The 15,074-nt window shown below is 36.6% G+C and overlaps 1 protein-coding gene across 2 annotated transcripts in view; it reads right to left on the bottom strand.

Moving 5' to 3' along the window:
- The window catches only part of LOC113064268 (calpain-5-like), a 32,093-nt gene extending 17,322 nt beyond the window's left edge, over positions 1-14,771 (bottom strand). For both annotated transcript variants that reach the window (XM_026234943.1, XM_026234944.1), the window contains exons 1-3: positions 12,866-14,771; positions 6,172-6,344; positions 490-621 (exon numbers count right to left, since the gene is read on the bottom strand). In XM_026234943.1, the coding sequence (XP_026090728.1) occupies positions 490-621; positions 6,172-6,336 (297 nt within the window). In that variant the 5' untranslated portion in view covers positions 6,337-6,344; positions 12,866-14,771. The remainder of the gene's footprint in view (positions 1-489; positions 622-6,171; positions 6,345-12,865) is intronic.
- Between the last annotated feature and the right edge of the window lie 303 nt (positions 14,772-15,074).

Raw genomic sequence — 15,074 nt, 5'->3', positions numbered from 1 at the left:
TTCTGAAAAAATATGCAAGAATATGCAGGTTTAAATCCCACAACACAGGTTTTATGGGAGACGTCTGCAAGCTTAGAGTATCAAGGGAAAAGTATAGGCAAAACCTTTTTTGTGCTAGCTGAGAAAACGTATTTCTATCATGTTTTTGTTATTGTTCTGTTTTGTCAAGATCACAAGACTAATAATGGCCTCCAAATTCTAGGACGCTCTCTTTATCTTGCATATGAATCAGTGCTGAGTATTTTAACAAGTCTTCTTACAACTGAACTTCCATAAGGAAAGTCAGTGGACATTAAGATGGACCTCATTTGAAATATGGTATTTGCTCTGATTTAAAAAATGTCTATATTTTAAATGAATGAATATTATGGATATTATGGTATCTGCCTTCTGCGCTGATTTCTTTCCATCTATGCAGCAACAAAATTGTAGATTAGAGGGAACATTAAATGCCGGATAGACACATATCTCCACTCTATATTAACTTACTTTCTGCCACAGTGACTCTCGGGAAGCCAGGCTGGAGCAGGCCGCCACAAACCAGCAGTTTCCCAGCTGCCCTTGGTGCAGGTCATGGGCACTGATCCCATCCACAAACAAGTGAGGATCATCACACAGCTCCTGATGGAGAAACAAGAATAAGAAACTGGTGAGAAGGAAAGCACAGTGTAAACAGCAAAGCACCTGGGATAAACAAATGCAGCTTTAATGAAAGCAAACATGTCCAAAAACATAGTACTTTGATTAAAAAAAATAGTATACAATATTTTACTTTATTTTGATTAATGAAACGAGGAGAAAAATTGATATAGTGTTAGAGACAGAAGCAGGGCACAGGCTCTAATATTTTTAATAATAGTTATGAACCTAGATGAAGCAGTAGAGTTCTGAAAGCTGTTATGAATCAAATGACTCTCCTCTGCTCTGACGGCATATAGCACACCTCTACACCGACCTCGTCGAAACCGCATAACACAGAAAGCCAGAGATTTTGAGTGACCTAAACATAAAGGTCTGGGTCTCTTTAAACAGCTGACATACACTGGGCACAGTGACAGAATCTGAGGTGAAGGTAGCGACTCACGGGCTATAGCTCTTTTTTTTCCACATGTTGACAATCTCTCAAAGGAGTCACGACAAATGAGCCCTTGTAAAGGCTAAATGCTTAATAGAAAGACTTATTTTGATGCCATTATTTTGCAGTACACACATTAATTTTTCTTCTTGCATGCGGTTGAGAAACCTGAGAATTTATTTTGGTCTTGGGTTTTAAGAATCACTATTAAGAATATATTCGAATTTTTTTACCCAGATATAACTGCTAGTCTAACAAGTCTCACACTTTAAATATTACAAAGTTATCAAAAAGTGTTTGTGTGTGTGTAGTTATGTGTTTTTCCTGTGGTCATGTCTCATCTCGACTAAGGTACAAATTGAGCCAAGATCCCCTTGAAAACCATTTGAGCACAACACCCCTGCTGGTACGGTTAGTCTCTGGAGGTATAAAATACATGTTCTCACAGTCCGGATTTACTCGCTCTCACAACACTCATTTGTCTTTCACATTGTGCTATCTGAAATCTTTCCACAGCTCAGCAGGCGAGGACTCTCCGGCACACATCCAGCCCTGCACTCACATGCGCAACATTTCATTCTTTCAGCGCTGGGCATCTTTCAGCCTTTCAACAACTCACACAAACCACTAGAGATGAGACATTTCATCGTGCCCCCACGGTGTGTGAGAACGGAGTGCAATGATGTCAAATTCGCAAGGTGAAACACACTTCTCTATTCCAGAGCCAGGAAACCCAGACGCCGACACTACAACTCTGTTTTTGTTTGTGGTCTGCATAAATACACTGCATGACTGATTTTCCATCAGACCCTTTGATATTACCACTCTGTCATCCATTATACAATGCTTTTCAGTCAAAGTTTGTCTTAAACAGATAAGAATACAAGTTCGGTGTGGTGCGGTGAGTTGGTTCAAGGCACCATCATTCCTCTGAGAGCAATGCCAGGTCATTTTGGGTTTCATTGAACGGATGAAATATCAATCCACGGTAATGTGATTCATTGCTGCCTTCTCATTTCTGACAGTTCTTTAAGATTCAGGTTTTTGATTAACAAGTGAGCAGCAACGAATCTAGAAAATCTATTTAAAAGCTTCAAAAGAGCTCTGACATCAGTTTAATCAATAAAACACTTGTCTGATAAGATGTAATTTGTGTGTGCAGCTGAGCGAATGTGAAAAACTCATAAAGAAAGAGACACGTAAACAAAAAGCATGAGTGCAAATCTATACAGCTTTAAACCAAATGAGCTGCCTTGCTGTCTACTCTCTACATAGATGGCTGTTTTCTAAGGAAACATCCAAATTAAAATAAATCTCATAAAACAAGATATGACTTATCTAGTATATTTACAAAGGCAATACAAATACAGCTGCTCACTCCGGCGTCAGCATGCTGATAAGCAAACGATTCATAGGCTGCACAAAAGGCATAAAAATACATGACTAACATAAATATTAGGTAAAAAAAGTCATGTTTTAATAAGACTTATTAATCATGCTTACTGTTTTTATATATTTTTTCAATACTGAATGATTTATAAATTTTTTTTCCCACCAAGCTTATCCATACGTTTATACATATGATGCTTATTTGTCCAGAAATAGGTATTTTAGAATGCAACTTAATAAATCTGAATACATTGTTGCTGACAAAAACTCAATAAAACCGATTATTGGTAATTGAAATAAATCTGAAATTAAACAAAATCAAATATAAAAATTAGACAAAAAACATTAGAAAAATTACTAATGTTGCATTAGCAAATAAATGAAATTAAATTGAAGTACTCAAATTAGTCAAATTAAAACTGAAATAAAAATCTATTAAAGTTAGATAGAACCTTTTAAATAAAACCTTTTTAAAAACTAAATTACTAAAAATAAAATGAAAATTTACAATATGAAAAAATTAAACCAATTCAAAATATTTTATTGGAATAATATTCAAAAACTCTGGATGACCACATTTTTTGAGCTGGTCACGATTCGTTTCCCCTTTTCCAACAGGGTATGATGCTTATAAATTGTTCCTATGTAGGCAGCTCACAAAAGACTACTTCCAACCAATCAGACTAGACTATAAAGAACCTTAATGGGCTCCTCTTGTCTCAGGGGCCGAAAAAAACACCACCGTTTTTCTCCAGAGTGCTATACATCAACCTTTATTTGACGAGCATTTAGAGGTTTTTGCGATTACCTTCAGAGCTAGAAAACCTGAAAGTGGGCATAATATCTTAACATCCTTCACAAGTCCATAGTCTCACCGATCACATAGAACAAAGGATGCTGAGACAAAGTCGCTGACAGAGAGAAAGAAAATATATTGTTTGTGTGTGAATCTTCTCTTCAGAGCAGAATTTGTGGGTTAGTCGCTATTATAGAGTATTGTGTGTGTGTGAGTGAGTGAGTGTTAAGAGGATGGGAGAGCGGACTGATTAGCATGCAAGGTCATTGTGTTATAGCTCAGCACTCCAGCCACCTCTCTGAACACACACACACTTTTTAATCACAGCCCAAATTGGAATCCAAGGAGCAACCCTCTCCTGGGGCTAGAAGCTTTCATGTGTATGTGTTTCTTTCACATTATCTCATGTATTGAGGGTTCACAGGCTAATATGAGTCTGTCTTGGCCAGCTTTGACAGATAAGACAGATCAGACCGCCAGGCCAGTCACAGAGTCAATGAACATAAACTCAGCTCAGGCCAGACACCAGTGAGCCCACAGTCTGGATAAATGACCTGGTCCATGGCTTCAACTCATAAAACAACACTCTTTCTTCTCTTTGGAGAGCAGAGGTGACAAGAAATGGAAGGAAGAGGGTGGGAGTGAGGGATGGAAAGTGGTTAAAAGAGCACAATCAAAGACCCAAGGTGGTGAGGGGAGACAGTGAAATATGAAGCAGCTGTGGTGAACTGCATTAAAACTCCTAATGGCGTTCACTCAGTCAGAGTGATTTGTGGCAATGTCTTCATTCACGTCAAACATAGAAAGAGTCAGGAGCATTTCATTTTTACAGTTCAGGTACAACAAACAACAGGATCTCCTTGATGGTGAGTGATTTAAAATCAACAATGAATCAAAATTGGCCCCGCTTACTTTCATAATATATGGTCCTGATGATTCATCACTGCATGTTATTCCAAAAGAAAAATAATGCTATTTTTTAAAATCTTTTATCAAAATATAAAACCCCCCCTCTGTGGAACCACATTATTACACATAGCCCATGCAGGCTATTAGTTTAATCAAATAGCTATGAAGTCTTTCTATTGTTCAGATGTTTTTGGGTCAGTAAAATGTTTTTGAATAGTCTTATAAAGCAGAGATTCATTAAATTGATCAAATATAATAGTAAAGACGTCTGTAAAATGCTGCTCTTTTGAACTTTCTTTCAAGGAATCCTAGAAAAATTGAATCATGATTCCAGCATAAATATTAGGCAGTACAAATAATTTCAACATTAATAATAAGAAATATTTCTTTAGCAGCAATTCAACATATTAGAACTGGAGAATTGGCTTCTGAAAGTTTTACTTTGCATCACATGAATAAATTACATTTTAAAGTATATATAAAAAAAAGAAGAAGAAGAAAATATATATATCTATATATATCTATCTATATATATATATATATATATATATATATATATATATATATATATATATGGTAAATGATAGAATTCTTTAAAAAATATTTAACAATTTTACTATGCCCAAACTTTTGAATGGTAGTACAGTTTATGCAGTAATTCATTTTTTGTTAACATTAACTTATTAAAGGTTACAGTAATAATAGCATATAAACTCTGAAATACATCACATCACATAATGGCTTGTGAAGTCCAGCAATGGGATAATAATGAAATTGAAAGAGTGAGGAGCAGAAATGAAAAAAATCTGCATGATAGATAGTAAGTGCAGGTATAGCTAGAAAAACCAAGCTTGACTAAACTATAATAAACTAAAGCAATCAGATAAAAACAAGCTCATTAAATCTTAAAAGCCCTAAATGTTCCTCACAGTCCCATTGAGCATTCTAAAAAAGTCTGAATTCAAATGCAGAGACAGTCTGAGCATCATTATTCAGTCTCTATAGTCTTAATTATCACTACAACACAATGAATGAGATATTAGCACTGTCTGTACTTGATCCTTATATTCCCGCATTCTCCGCTGCTGCTCCTGTGCGCATTAAGACGGTGAAGATTTTAGCTTTGCAGTCTTGAACTCTGGTACAGAACCAAATGTAGTGTCCACCTCAATTATAGCATGACTTAATGACGACAGGAGCTGCCGAGGTTGCAATTCAGACGCCCCGGACTGGAACACTTCACTGGTGTGTTGAGCGAGTGTGTGTGCGAATGAGATTCTGGGTCGGGCATCGTTCCAGGAGTGAGTGAGAGAAAGGAATAATTGACTTGGACAGGCTTGACACTTAGTATGCCCCCGGGTGAGACGGACATGGGGGAGTATCACACAGCATCCCTGGGATTCGAATGTTACAGATAGGTTTTAGGAAGCTGCAATGTATCATTAACTCAGAAAAGAGTAATGAAGTGCAGGAAAACCATCATGATGCTTCAAGAAGTCTATTTCCCCTCAGCCAATTAGGTTTCACAAATCTAATGTGTCCTGGTGAACTAACATTGACATTATATGGTCAAAAAAACAAACAAACCCTGTCTTATAATTTTCAGAAAAACCAAGTAAAAAACAAAACTTTTTAGAATTTCTGTCCCTTACGTAAAATAAGTTTATTGAAGTGTACTATAACTATTACAATTATTATACTTTCAGTCTACTTTTTAGAAATGTGCTTTATATACTTCTCAGAAATCTATATTTAAAATGACATGATTTTCTGTAAAGCTTCTTTGGAACAACATGCATTGTGAAAAGCACTATACAAACACAGCTGACCTAGCTTGAAATGTAAATAGATTAATTTGAAAAGAAACTGAATGTGTTCAACGTTAAGGTTCTGTTTTAAAGGTTTAACGAAGTACAATCAATCTCTTTCCAACAAGCAGTGCAGACCTACTGTATATCCCATTTGTATGCTATATGTTAAATGAAGAGCTCTGAGCACTGACCCCGGGTCTTTTCCAGTGCACACGGCCGATCCTGTTACCCAGGTAGAAGAGTGAGTGATCTACGGCCGGGAACAGTGGGTCCTCAAACAGACGTCCACTCTGTAGACACTGCCTCTTGAGGTTGGAGTAATGCTGCCCCTCAAAGGCCTTCACAGAGGAGAACATCTTTCAGCCTACAGAAGAACAACACAAACAGAGAGAGAGAGCTATGTGAGACAGATGCAGTGCAGACACAGTACAAGACGCTCTTGCTCCTGTCAGCTCAGGTCAAGATCTCATCCCCTTCTTCAACAGGAACATTTGTGTGCATGCGTGCACTAACTTTGTGTTCTTACAATATTTGTTTCAAGCATATTGCTCATAAAAATGGAGTGAAATCACTAACAGTTCCAATGTGGTTTCTGGAAGTGTAAGAGCACAAGTTTTACTAAGATGGAAATGTTTGATAGGTATGCTGCATCAAATCTTTTGTTTGGGGTACTTAATGTAGTGGCTAAGCTAACTAGATATTTACAATTTCATAAATATATAGATTATATTATTATTATTATTATTTGACTGCAGTGACATTATTTGAATTCATTTTCTCATGTTGGTTTGTTATTATTATTCAACTGATCACCAAATTATCATTCAACCGATCACTGAATCACCAAGTATATTAGAATGATTTCTGAAGGATCATGTGACACTGAAAACTTAAGGAACAACAGCGGAAAATTGAGCTTTTCCATATCAGGAATAAATTTAATTTCATACTATATTAAAACAACTATTGAACATTTTTGATCAAATAATTGCAGCCTTGGTGAGTATATTCTTTAAAAAAAAAAAAAAAAATCAGTATTGGATGTTAAAGTTTATCCTAAATGTCAAATAAAATAAAACAAACTCTAGCTGGTCAATTTGCATATCGGTTTGATGTTGTTTTTCTCTTTTTTTCCTGTCTAAGTGGGCATTTCTAGGTCAGTGTAAGCTACAGAATGGACCAAATAAAGTCAAAAGTGTGCACCTGGCCAGACTCCATGAGACTGAGAGGATCTAAAAACAATTAGACTAGACAAAATATATACGATCACAATGCAACTGCTTTCTTTTAGAGATCAGAAGGAAAGAATCCCTCAAGTATTGATAATCTGCAGCACACACACACTTACTCTGCCTGGCAGGAGGAGATGAAGTCACGTGGCAGGATGACAACCATGTCACTGTGACTTGGCGCTGCTGGGACACTTGGCTTTAAATCCAGATTGAACTGGAACGTATCATTAGAGGGCTTTATTCATCTCCAAGACTAGTAGTGTAAAACCAATGCCTACTGGGATGAGTGTGTCGGTTTAGCACCCCTCTTCCATTGACTGGGGAATACCTTTTGACTGAATGAGTCTATAAGAGCTATTCAAGAGTTTGAAAGTAGTTCAGATGAGTGAAACCTTATCCAGAGAGCACAACGTATCTGTCCAGATCTACAGAAAAGGATCTTTCTGTCCATTTCTCTGCCTATTTCCGACATCTGTCAATCACACATCTCTCAGAAGCTAGTTTCTAGAGCTGAGCAAGTCGAGCTGCGGTGAATTATTCATCTCCACTCCTAGGCCTTCAGGAAGATGAATTATGTCTTCAGCTTTCTGTCCATTCTCTCTGCACTAATGACAGAAAACTAGCTTATGTCATTCTAAGGCCAGCTCTGCAGTGAAAATGTAAAGATTGGAGTTATATAGTTACATTATATGATCAAGCAATATCAAGTTATCAAATGTGGGAGGAAGCTTCTTGCACATCTCATTTATTGGCGATTGTAATAACATCATCTTTATATTAAAGATTGTGGCAGCAAGATTAATTTTTAATGAGCCGAAATGAATACACGTCACACCTCTGTTTATCAATTTGCACGGGCTTCCAATAGCTGCTCGCATAAAATTCAAGGCATTGATGTTGACGTCGCTTGATTGTGCTATCCCAAAGTAGCATAAAGTCACTTTTACGGACTTTTAAATTAAATGTTCCCTCCTGGTGGAATGACCTCCCCAACTCAATCCGAGCAGCTGAGTCCTTAGCCATCTTCAAGAATCGGCTTAAAACCCATCTCTTCCATCTTTATTTGACCCTCTAACTTTAACACTCACTATTCTAATTCTATTCCTTAAAAAATGATCTAACTAGTTTTCTAATCTTTTTGTATTCTATTTGTTTTCTTTTTATTTATTATATTATTTAAAAGCCCTTGCTATGTGTACTGCATTAAACTGAGACTTATTATAGCTCTTGTATATCATTGCTCTTTTGTTGTTTTTGATTGCTTCCATTGTCCTCATTTGTAAGTAGATTTGGATAAAAGTGTCTGCTAAATAACTGTAAATGTAAAGATGTAATAATATGTACATTATTAATATTTTGGATTCAATATAAGTAACGTAAACTTGACAGCATTTGTTGATTACCACCATTATTGTTACAGTTAACTAAAACTATTACAATTGTTTTCTTTTTAAAAATAAAGCTGAAATAAAAGAAAAAATATATATAAATGTTAGATGATACAAACTAAAACAGAAATAATATAAGTTTAAGTGCTAAAATTATAAATAAAAGCAAAGTTGAAACAAAACTTTTATAATGACAAGAGTACAAAAAACTAAACCAAACTAAAATGAAAATGAAAATGGAAAATATAAAAATAAAAGTTAATTCAAAATATTAATAAATGGCACATATACATGATAGTAAAATAACAATGATTATTAAAAAAAATTATAATCTAAGAAACAAAATGTATGTAATGATCAGCAACTTACCTATGGAAGTGTTAAAACTTGCATATTATTTGAACTGTAAAGCTGGTTTTCATTTTTACACTTTTTTTTAGGGTTTATGGTGTTAACTTTTCATGGTGATAAACATATAAAATTTGACATAACTGTACACAGAAATTTAGTTGTTCTTTTTTTTTTTTTTTATAAAATCATCTTAAAGGGGGGGTGAAATGCTATTTCATGCATACTGAGTTTTTTACACTGTTAAAGAGTTGGATTCCCATGCTAAACATGGACAAAGTTTCAAAAATTAAGTTGTACGTTTGAAGGAGTATTTTTGTTCCCAAAATACTCCTTCCGGTTTGTCACAAATTTCGGAAAGTTTTTTTCGAGTATGGCTCTGTGTGACGTTAGATGGAGCGGAATTTCCTTATATGGGTCCTAAGGGCGCGTCTGCCGGAAGAGCGCGCGCTCCAGTATAGCAGAGGATTGAGAGGCTGAACACAGCCTGATCAGAGCGAGAGCGTCGCAAAAAGTCACAAAAAAAGTGTGTTTTTGGTTGCCAGGGCAAGACAACCCTGCACAGATTACCAAAAGAGAAACAGCATTAAGGGACCAGTGGATGGAGTTTATTTTTACAGAGCATCAAAGGAGTTGTGCAAGTGTTTGTTCCCTGCATTTCGAAGATGCTTGTTTTACAAACAAGGCCCAGTTTGATGGCGGATTTGCACATCGTTTATTTCTTAAGGATAATGCAGTCCCAACGAAAAAGGGTCGTGTGTTGGAACCGCATGCGGTGAGTAAAACTGCTTCAAATATCTCTGTGTTGTTAACTTAGCTATCAGTGCGTAAGCACATCAAGTAAAAAACATGCGATGTTGGCATCAAACTTTTTATTATAAATATAATAAAAATAAAGACTTTTCGGAGTTATGAAGGATGCAGTACTCCTCTATAGGTACTCAAGATTAACAGGAGATTGAGTGAAAACGAGCATTTCACCCCCCCTTTAACATGCACATTGTTCACAAATCGTGGCTAAAGTACTGAAACGTTGAGGATTTCAAGTTCACAAATTGGCCTCATTCACTTCCATTGTAATTGTTTTTTTGTGGTAATCACAATCAATTAATCAATTAACCCACAAATGTACATGATTGTGCTTAATGTGGACTAAACAATAATTTCCCTTTAAAGTGCTTTATAGCATCTCGCTTTTTAAACAGAGAACTGGGACAGGTTTGGTTAACTGGATTGTACAGTACACTAGACTGGAGCACCTGAGGAAATGAAAACACTGCAGTTGGACAGCCAGCACGGCAGATGGTGCCTGGCCTCATCTTGTGACTGATTCGTGACATCAGTGAGACCACCACACAGGCAAGCCATCTCTCCTATACCTCCTGACAGGAGGAAGCAGGTTGGAAGTGCTGAGGCTTGCAAGTGGAATTCACACTTCAGGGTACCAAAGAGTAGAACTGAGTGATCAAAGCAGCAAGAATATTATGTGACTACCATATGCATCTGTTCATAAGGTTTTATGAATGTGGAATGCCTTAAGCCTAATGACGGATGTAATATGCCAGTTGAAAGACAGATAGTGGCCTTTTGACTCTCCCTCACAGCCAACTTATGTACCACTAGCTCATAAAAGGTTACAAGCACTGTAGTGGAATGATGGAATTTATGGTCTCTCGTCTCTGCTCTATTAAGCATTATGCTTAATGTGAAAAAAAAAACAGAGTGAGACCCAGAAAATTGAGTCCCTGAAGAAAATGCACTGTATGAATCCCACGGGATGGAAGGGCCACTGTGGTGCACCACCTATAGAAACTCCCACTATGGTAGTGGAAAGAGGGGTAGAGTAGATGGAGAAAAACGTGAGAGTGCTAGAGAGGAAGCTGGATAGCCGGCAGAGAGACAGAGCAACAAATAGTTTGATGAAAACCCCCTTGCATTTCTGACAATCACCATTTCAGGGTCTCCCAGCTGCGTTACTGCAGCCGCCTCATGAATACATGTAGCATGTCATCTCACCAACCACGCAGTATGCCTAGAATTACCCCTCACACTCCATGACTTACAATGAACACTCAAAACATGCATTGCTGAATCCAACACTATTACAAAATATGCTAAATTTAAAATGCACTGCAGTCAGTGTTGGATGGGTTCCTTCTGAAATGCAGTTTACTAATGGCTGCAAATTACATGACTAAAATGGTTATCAATACCATAATTTTTTATATTACACTTCAGGTAATATAATCTCAACACTTTTTTTTTCTTTAATGTCACAAACGAGAAACATTTTGTACTATTTGGACATAAATATACATATATATCATCATCATCAGCCTATGATTATATAACTAGTTGTTAAAACTAAAACTTTTGATTAAAAAAAATAACAAATTTGTACATTAGGTACTAATTAACACTAATTTCAATAAACAATTGTGAACTAGTTTGACTAGTAATCTGATAATGTTTACTAGCTATACTAAAAAATACAGTTTAAGATGTTGGCTGGTTTCTAGCTAGTCTAAGATGATCCCCATTAGCTGTTAAACAGATTTGGACCACTAACACACATTTATGGGGGTCAAGCTGGTTTATGGAACACTGGCTGGTCATTCAGCTAATAAACTAAGAATAGAACTAGTTAGATTAGTAAATTAGTCAATTTTATTAGCCCCACTAGATCACTCTTTTGATAGTAGCTTTATTTTGGGACAAAAATAAGTAGCAGGTTTCTACCAGCCAGGTTTAAGATCGTCATTAGCTGGTACGTCATCTAATTGAATTCAAATGGTCATCAGCTGGTAAACACAACAGCTACCAACTGGTCACACCAGTTTAAGATGGTCAAACTGGCATTTAGAACATGCTGGTCAACAAGCCAATGATACAATGGACTAGGCTAATGACCATCTTAGAGCAACTACAACACACCTAGTGAACTAGTTAGTGTAGTAAAATAGTCAGGTTTACTAGCCTTACTGGAAAGTCAATCTTAAGATGGTAGCTGGTTTCTAGCCAGTCTCGTCAAGATCGTCATTAGCTGATAAACCAACTTGGATCAGCAATAAACCACCTACTGGTTGGTCGTAACAGTTTAAGATACTCAATCTGGGTGTTAGAACTAGTCAGTCAGCTAATAATTAGATTGGACCAATTTAGACCAGCTAGAACAGACTTAATGAACTCGACAGACTAGTACAAATCAAGTCTTAAGATGGTTGCTGGTCTCTAGTCAGATTTTCATTCTGGTACAACAACTTGGATTTGCAACAAACCAGCCACTAATTGGTCAGTTTAAAGTGGTCAAGCTGTTTAGAACATGGTGTCTGGTCCATCACCTGGCCAGCCAATAATCTTCTAGATACCACAGGTAGAATGTCCTAAAACACAGCAACCAGTTGAATTTTATAACAGGGAGTTAACTTGCAATGGTCATTTATTCATAATTTGGAGGTATATTTCTTGGAAAGCATAAATTAAGGACCAAGGGACTGCCCGCTCCTGTCAGCCCGGTGGTCAAACTTATCTTAATAAGAAACGCAAGGCGTGGGGACAACTAATTAAGGACACACAATGGAAAGCGCTTTCCTCTGCTGTTCAAGAACAAATTGGACTCTACTTTGCCTTAGTGCACCAAAGAGATGCAGTAGGCTTCCAGTCCCACACTAGTTTAAAAATATGCCTGCAACCATCACGAATCTCCATCTAATAAAAGCGGAATATTAATTTTTCGCCTCTGCACGCGTCCCGTCAGTTGGCAAGATTTACCTCTCGCGCTTAAAACGCAAGACGATCAACATAAATCAGCGCGCTCATCTCTTTCGTTCGGGTAATTACAGTCTCGCATTCTAAAACGTGTCAGATTCGATCTCATGTAACAGACCAGCACGGCCTCGCTTGTATGAATACGTTACCTGAGCGCAACTCCAGTCCCACGGTGGCGTCTCTCGCGCTCCGGTCCTCCCGGGTCCAGCGACGTTCTTGCGGTCCCGTGCAACTGAGGCTCTTCTCCGAGCTCCGGATCACTCTCACGCGTGTCTGGGAGGGGCCTACGAGCGGAGGGGGAACTCCTAGTCTGAGCATGTGCGGCGGGGTAGACACCAATGTATACCCACGCGCGCGCACACACACATACTGACAATAACACCTTGATTGCAACAATAAATAAATCATGCATTCTGTCGTTTTTGACAGAAAGAGAGACATTATTCAATAGCATTAGTGTTTAACTCAACATAATACCATTCTTCCAATTTTATAGTGAGGAGCAAGTTACCAACTCATCAGCACCATGGACAGCGGTAGTGTACACTGCTAACTTGCCACTAGGGAGACAAATAGGGACACACTAAGCAGAGACTGAGCTGAAGGGTAAAACAACTGAGGAAAAACTGCCTGAGGTCTGCAGTTCTGTGTAATAACATATCATGTTGTGAATCAAGTGGATAATTTGATCACTAACAACACAATTGACCTGAACTTTACATTTTCTTAATGCAATGAAAGGCATGTGTTGTTTACTATTGGATGTTTAAAGCTAGGTTAATTTGATAAGCCAGCCATGAACTCAGAATGAACACAACTGGATGGCTTTTTCACAATGTCAACAATATTTTAGCCTAGTGCCTTGATGTTAAAGGTGGTAAAAAAATTAACCCTCTGGGGCCAGTTGCATAAACTGCTTAGACTGGTCTTAAAAGTTACTCATCTAATTTGTTTTCTTCAAGACTGGTCATAAAGTCAGTTACAAAAAGATAGATTGACCCAGTTTGAATAAGTAAGACTGGTTACCCCTTGGCTAAATGCTAGTTGGTAAAACTAGTTCCTCAGACACACACTTAACATGGAGCCTTTATTTATGCAATTGGCCCATGGTGTTGTTCAGTTATTTTAGAATTAAAAAAAATCGCTACTTCAGTGGTTCATGAAACAGTCGCTATGTGACCACAAAAACAATTATATAAGTTAAAATGTATATTTTATAAATACATTTATTTATTTGTGGGCTTGATTTGAAAAGCAAAATGGTCATAAAAAAAAGTCACACTTGTGTTGTTCGTATTTAAAAATGGATGCACATCTCCATTGGAAATGCATGGGAAAATACACAAAAATATGAAAATACAGTGAATACTTTGTGAGTACAATCTACAAATCATTCACAATACAGAAAAACAGACACACCCACTCAAACACAGTCACACACACAATTGTACAAATACAAATGAACTGGTGAGGCTGTAACAACATGGCAAAATGAATTAATATCACTAAAATAATAGGTTGATATATTGAGTAACCTCTGATAAAGCATTCCTGTTCATTTTTGTTTTTGATGTTGTGTAACAAAGTGTCTTGTGTTCAGGTTTTACTGTATTAAAATTAATGCAAAAACTGACATTTCAAACCAAAAAACAAACAAACAAAAAACAAAACAAAAAAAATCTAAACCTTAAAAGAAAGTTGTCTTTGAGAATGTCTAATATATATCCAAATCTTAGTTTGGAAAACTAAATAAAACTTAAGAAAAACAATTAAAAAAAACTTTAACGAGAATTTATAAGCATTTTATATAGAGCTATATAGGAATCTAGTGGTTTAACCATGAAATTGCTGATGACTTTCATCTCTTTTTTTTACTCCCACCATGTGGCACTAATCTGCCTTCAAAATTTGGATTTTATATGCATTCTCTATTTTAAAAGAGTAGTTCACTTCCAGAACAAAAATTTACAGATAATGCGCTCACACAATTTGTTATCCAAGATGTTCATGTGTTTCTTTCTTCAGTAAATTATATATATATATATATATATATATATATATATATATATATATATTTTTTTTTTTTTTTTTTTTTTTTGAGAACATTTCATGAATTATCTCCAATGGACTTCTATTGTGCCCGTTAGTTTAAACTTCCAAAATAGAGTTTCAATGCAGCTTCAAAGGGCTCTAAATGATCCCAGCTGAGGAATGAGGGTCTTAAAGAAAAAAATACAATTTATTTTTAACCTTAAACGTGCATCTTTTTTAGCTCTGCAATGCGCATGTGTACTTCAAAACTTCAAAATCATCCGAAATGCACATAGTTCACGCAGAACTAGACAAGACGAGTGTTTG

Source organism: Carassius auratus, chromosome 46 (genome assembly GCF_003368295.1).
Source record: "Carassius auratus strain Wakin chromosome 46, ASM336829v1, whole genome shotgun sequence".
Classification (NCBI taxonomy): domain Eukaryota; kingdom Metazoa; phylum Chordata; class Actinopteri; order Cypriniformes; family Cyprinidae; genus Carassius; species Carassius auratus.
Note: the sequence above shows the minus strand (reverse complement) of the source record. Positions and strands in the feature narration are given on the sequence as shown.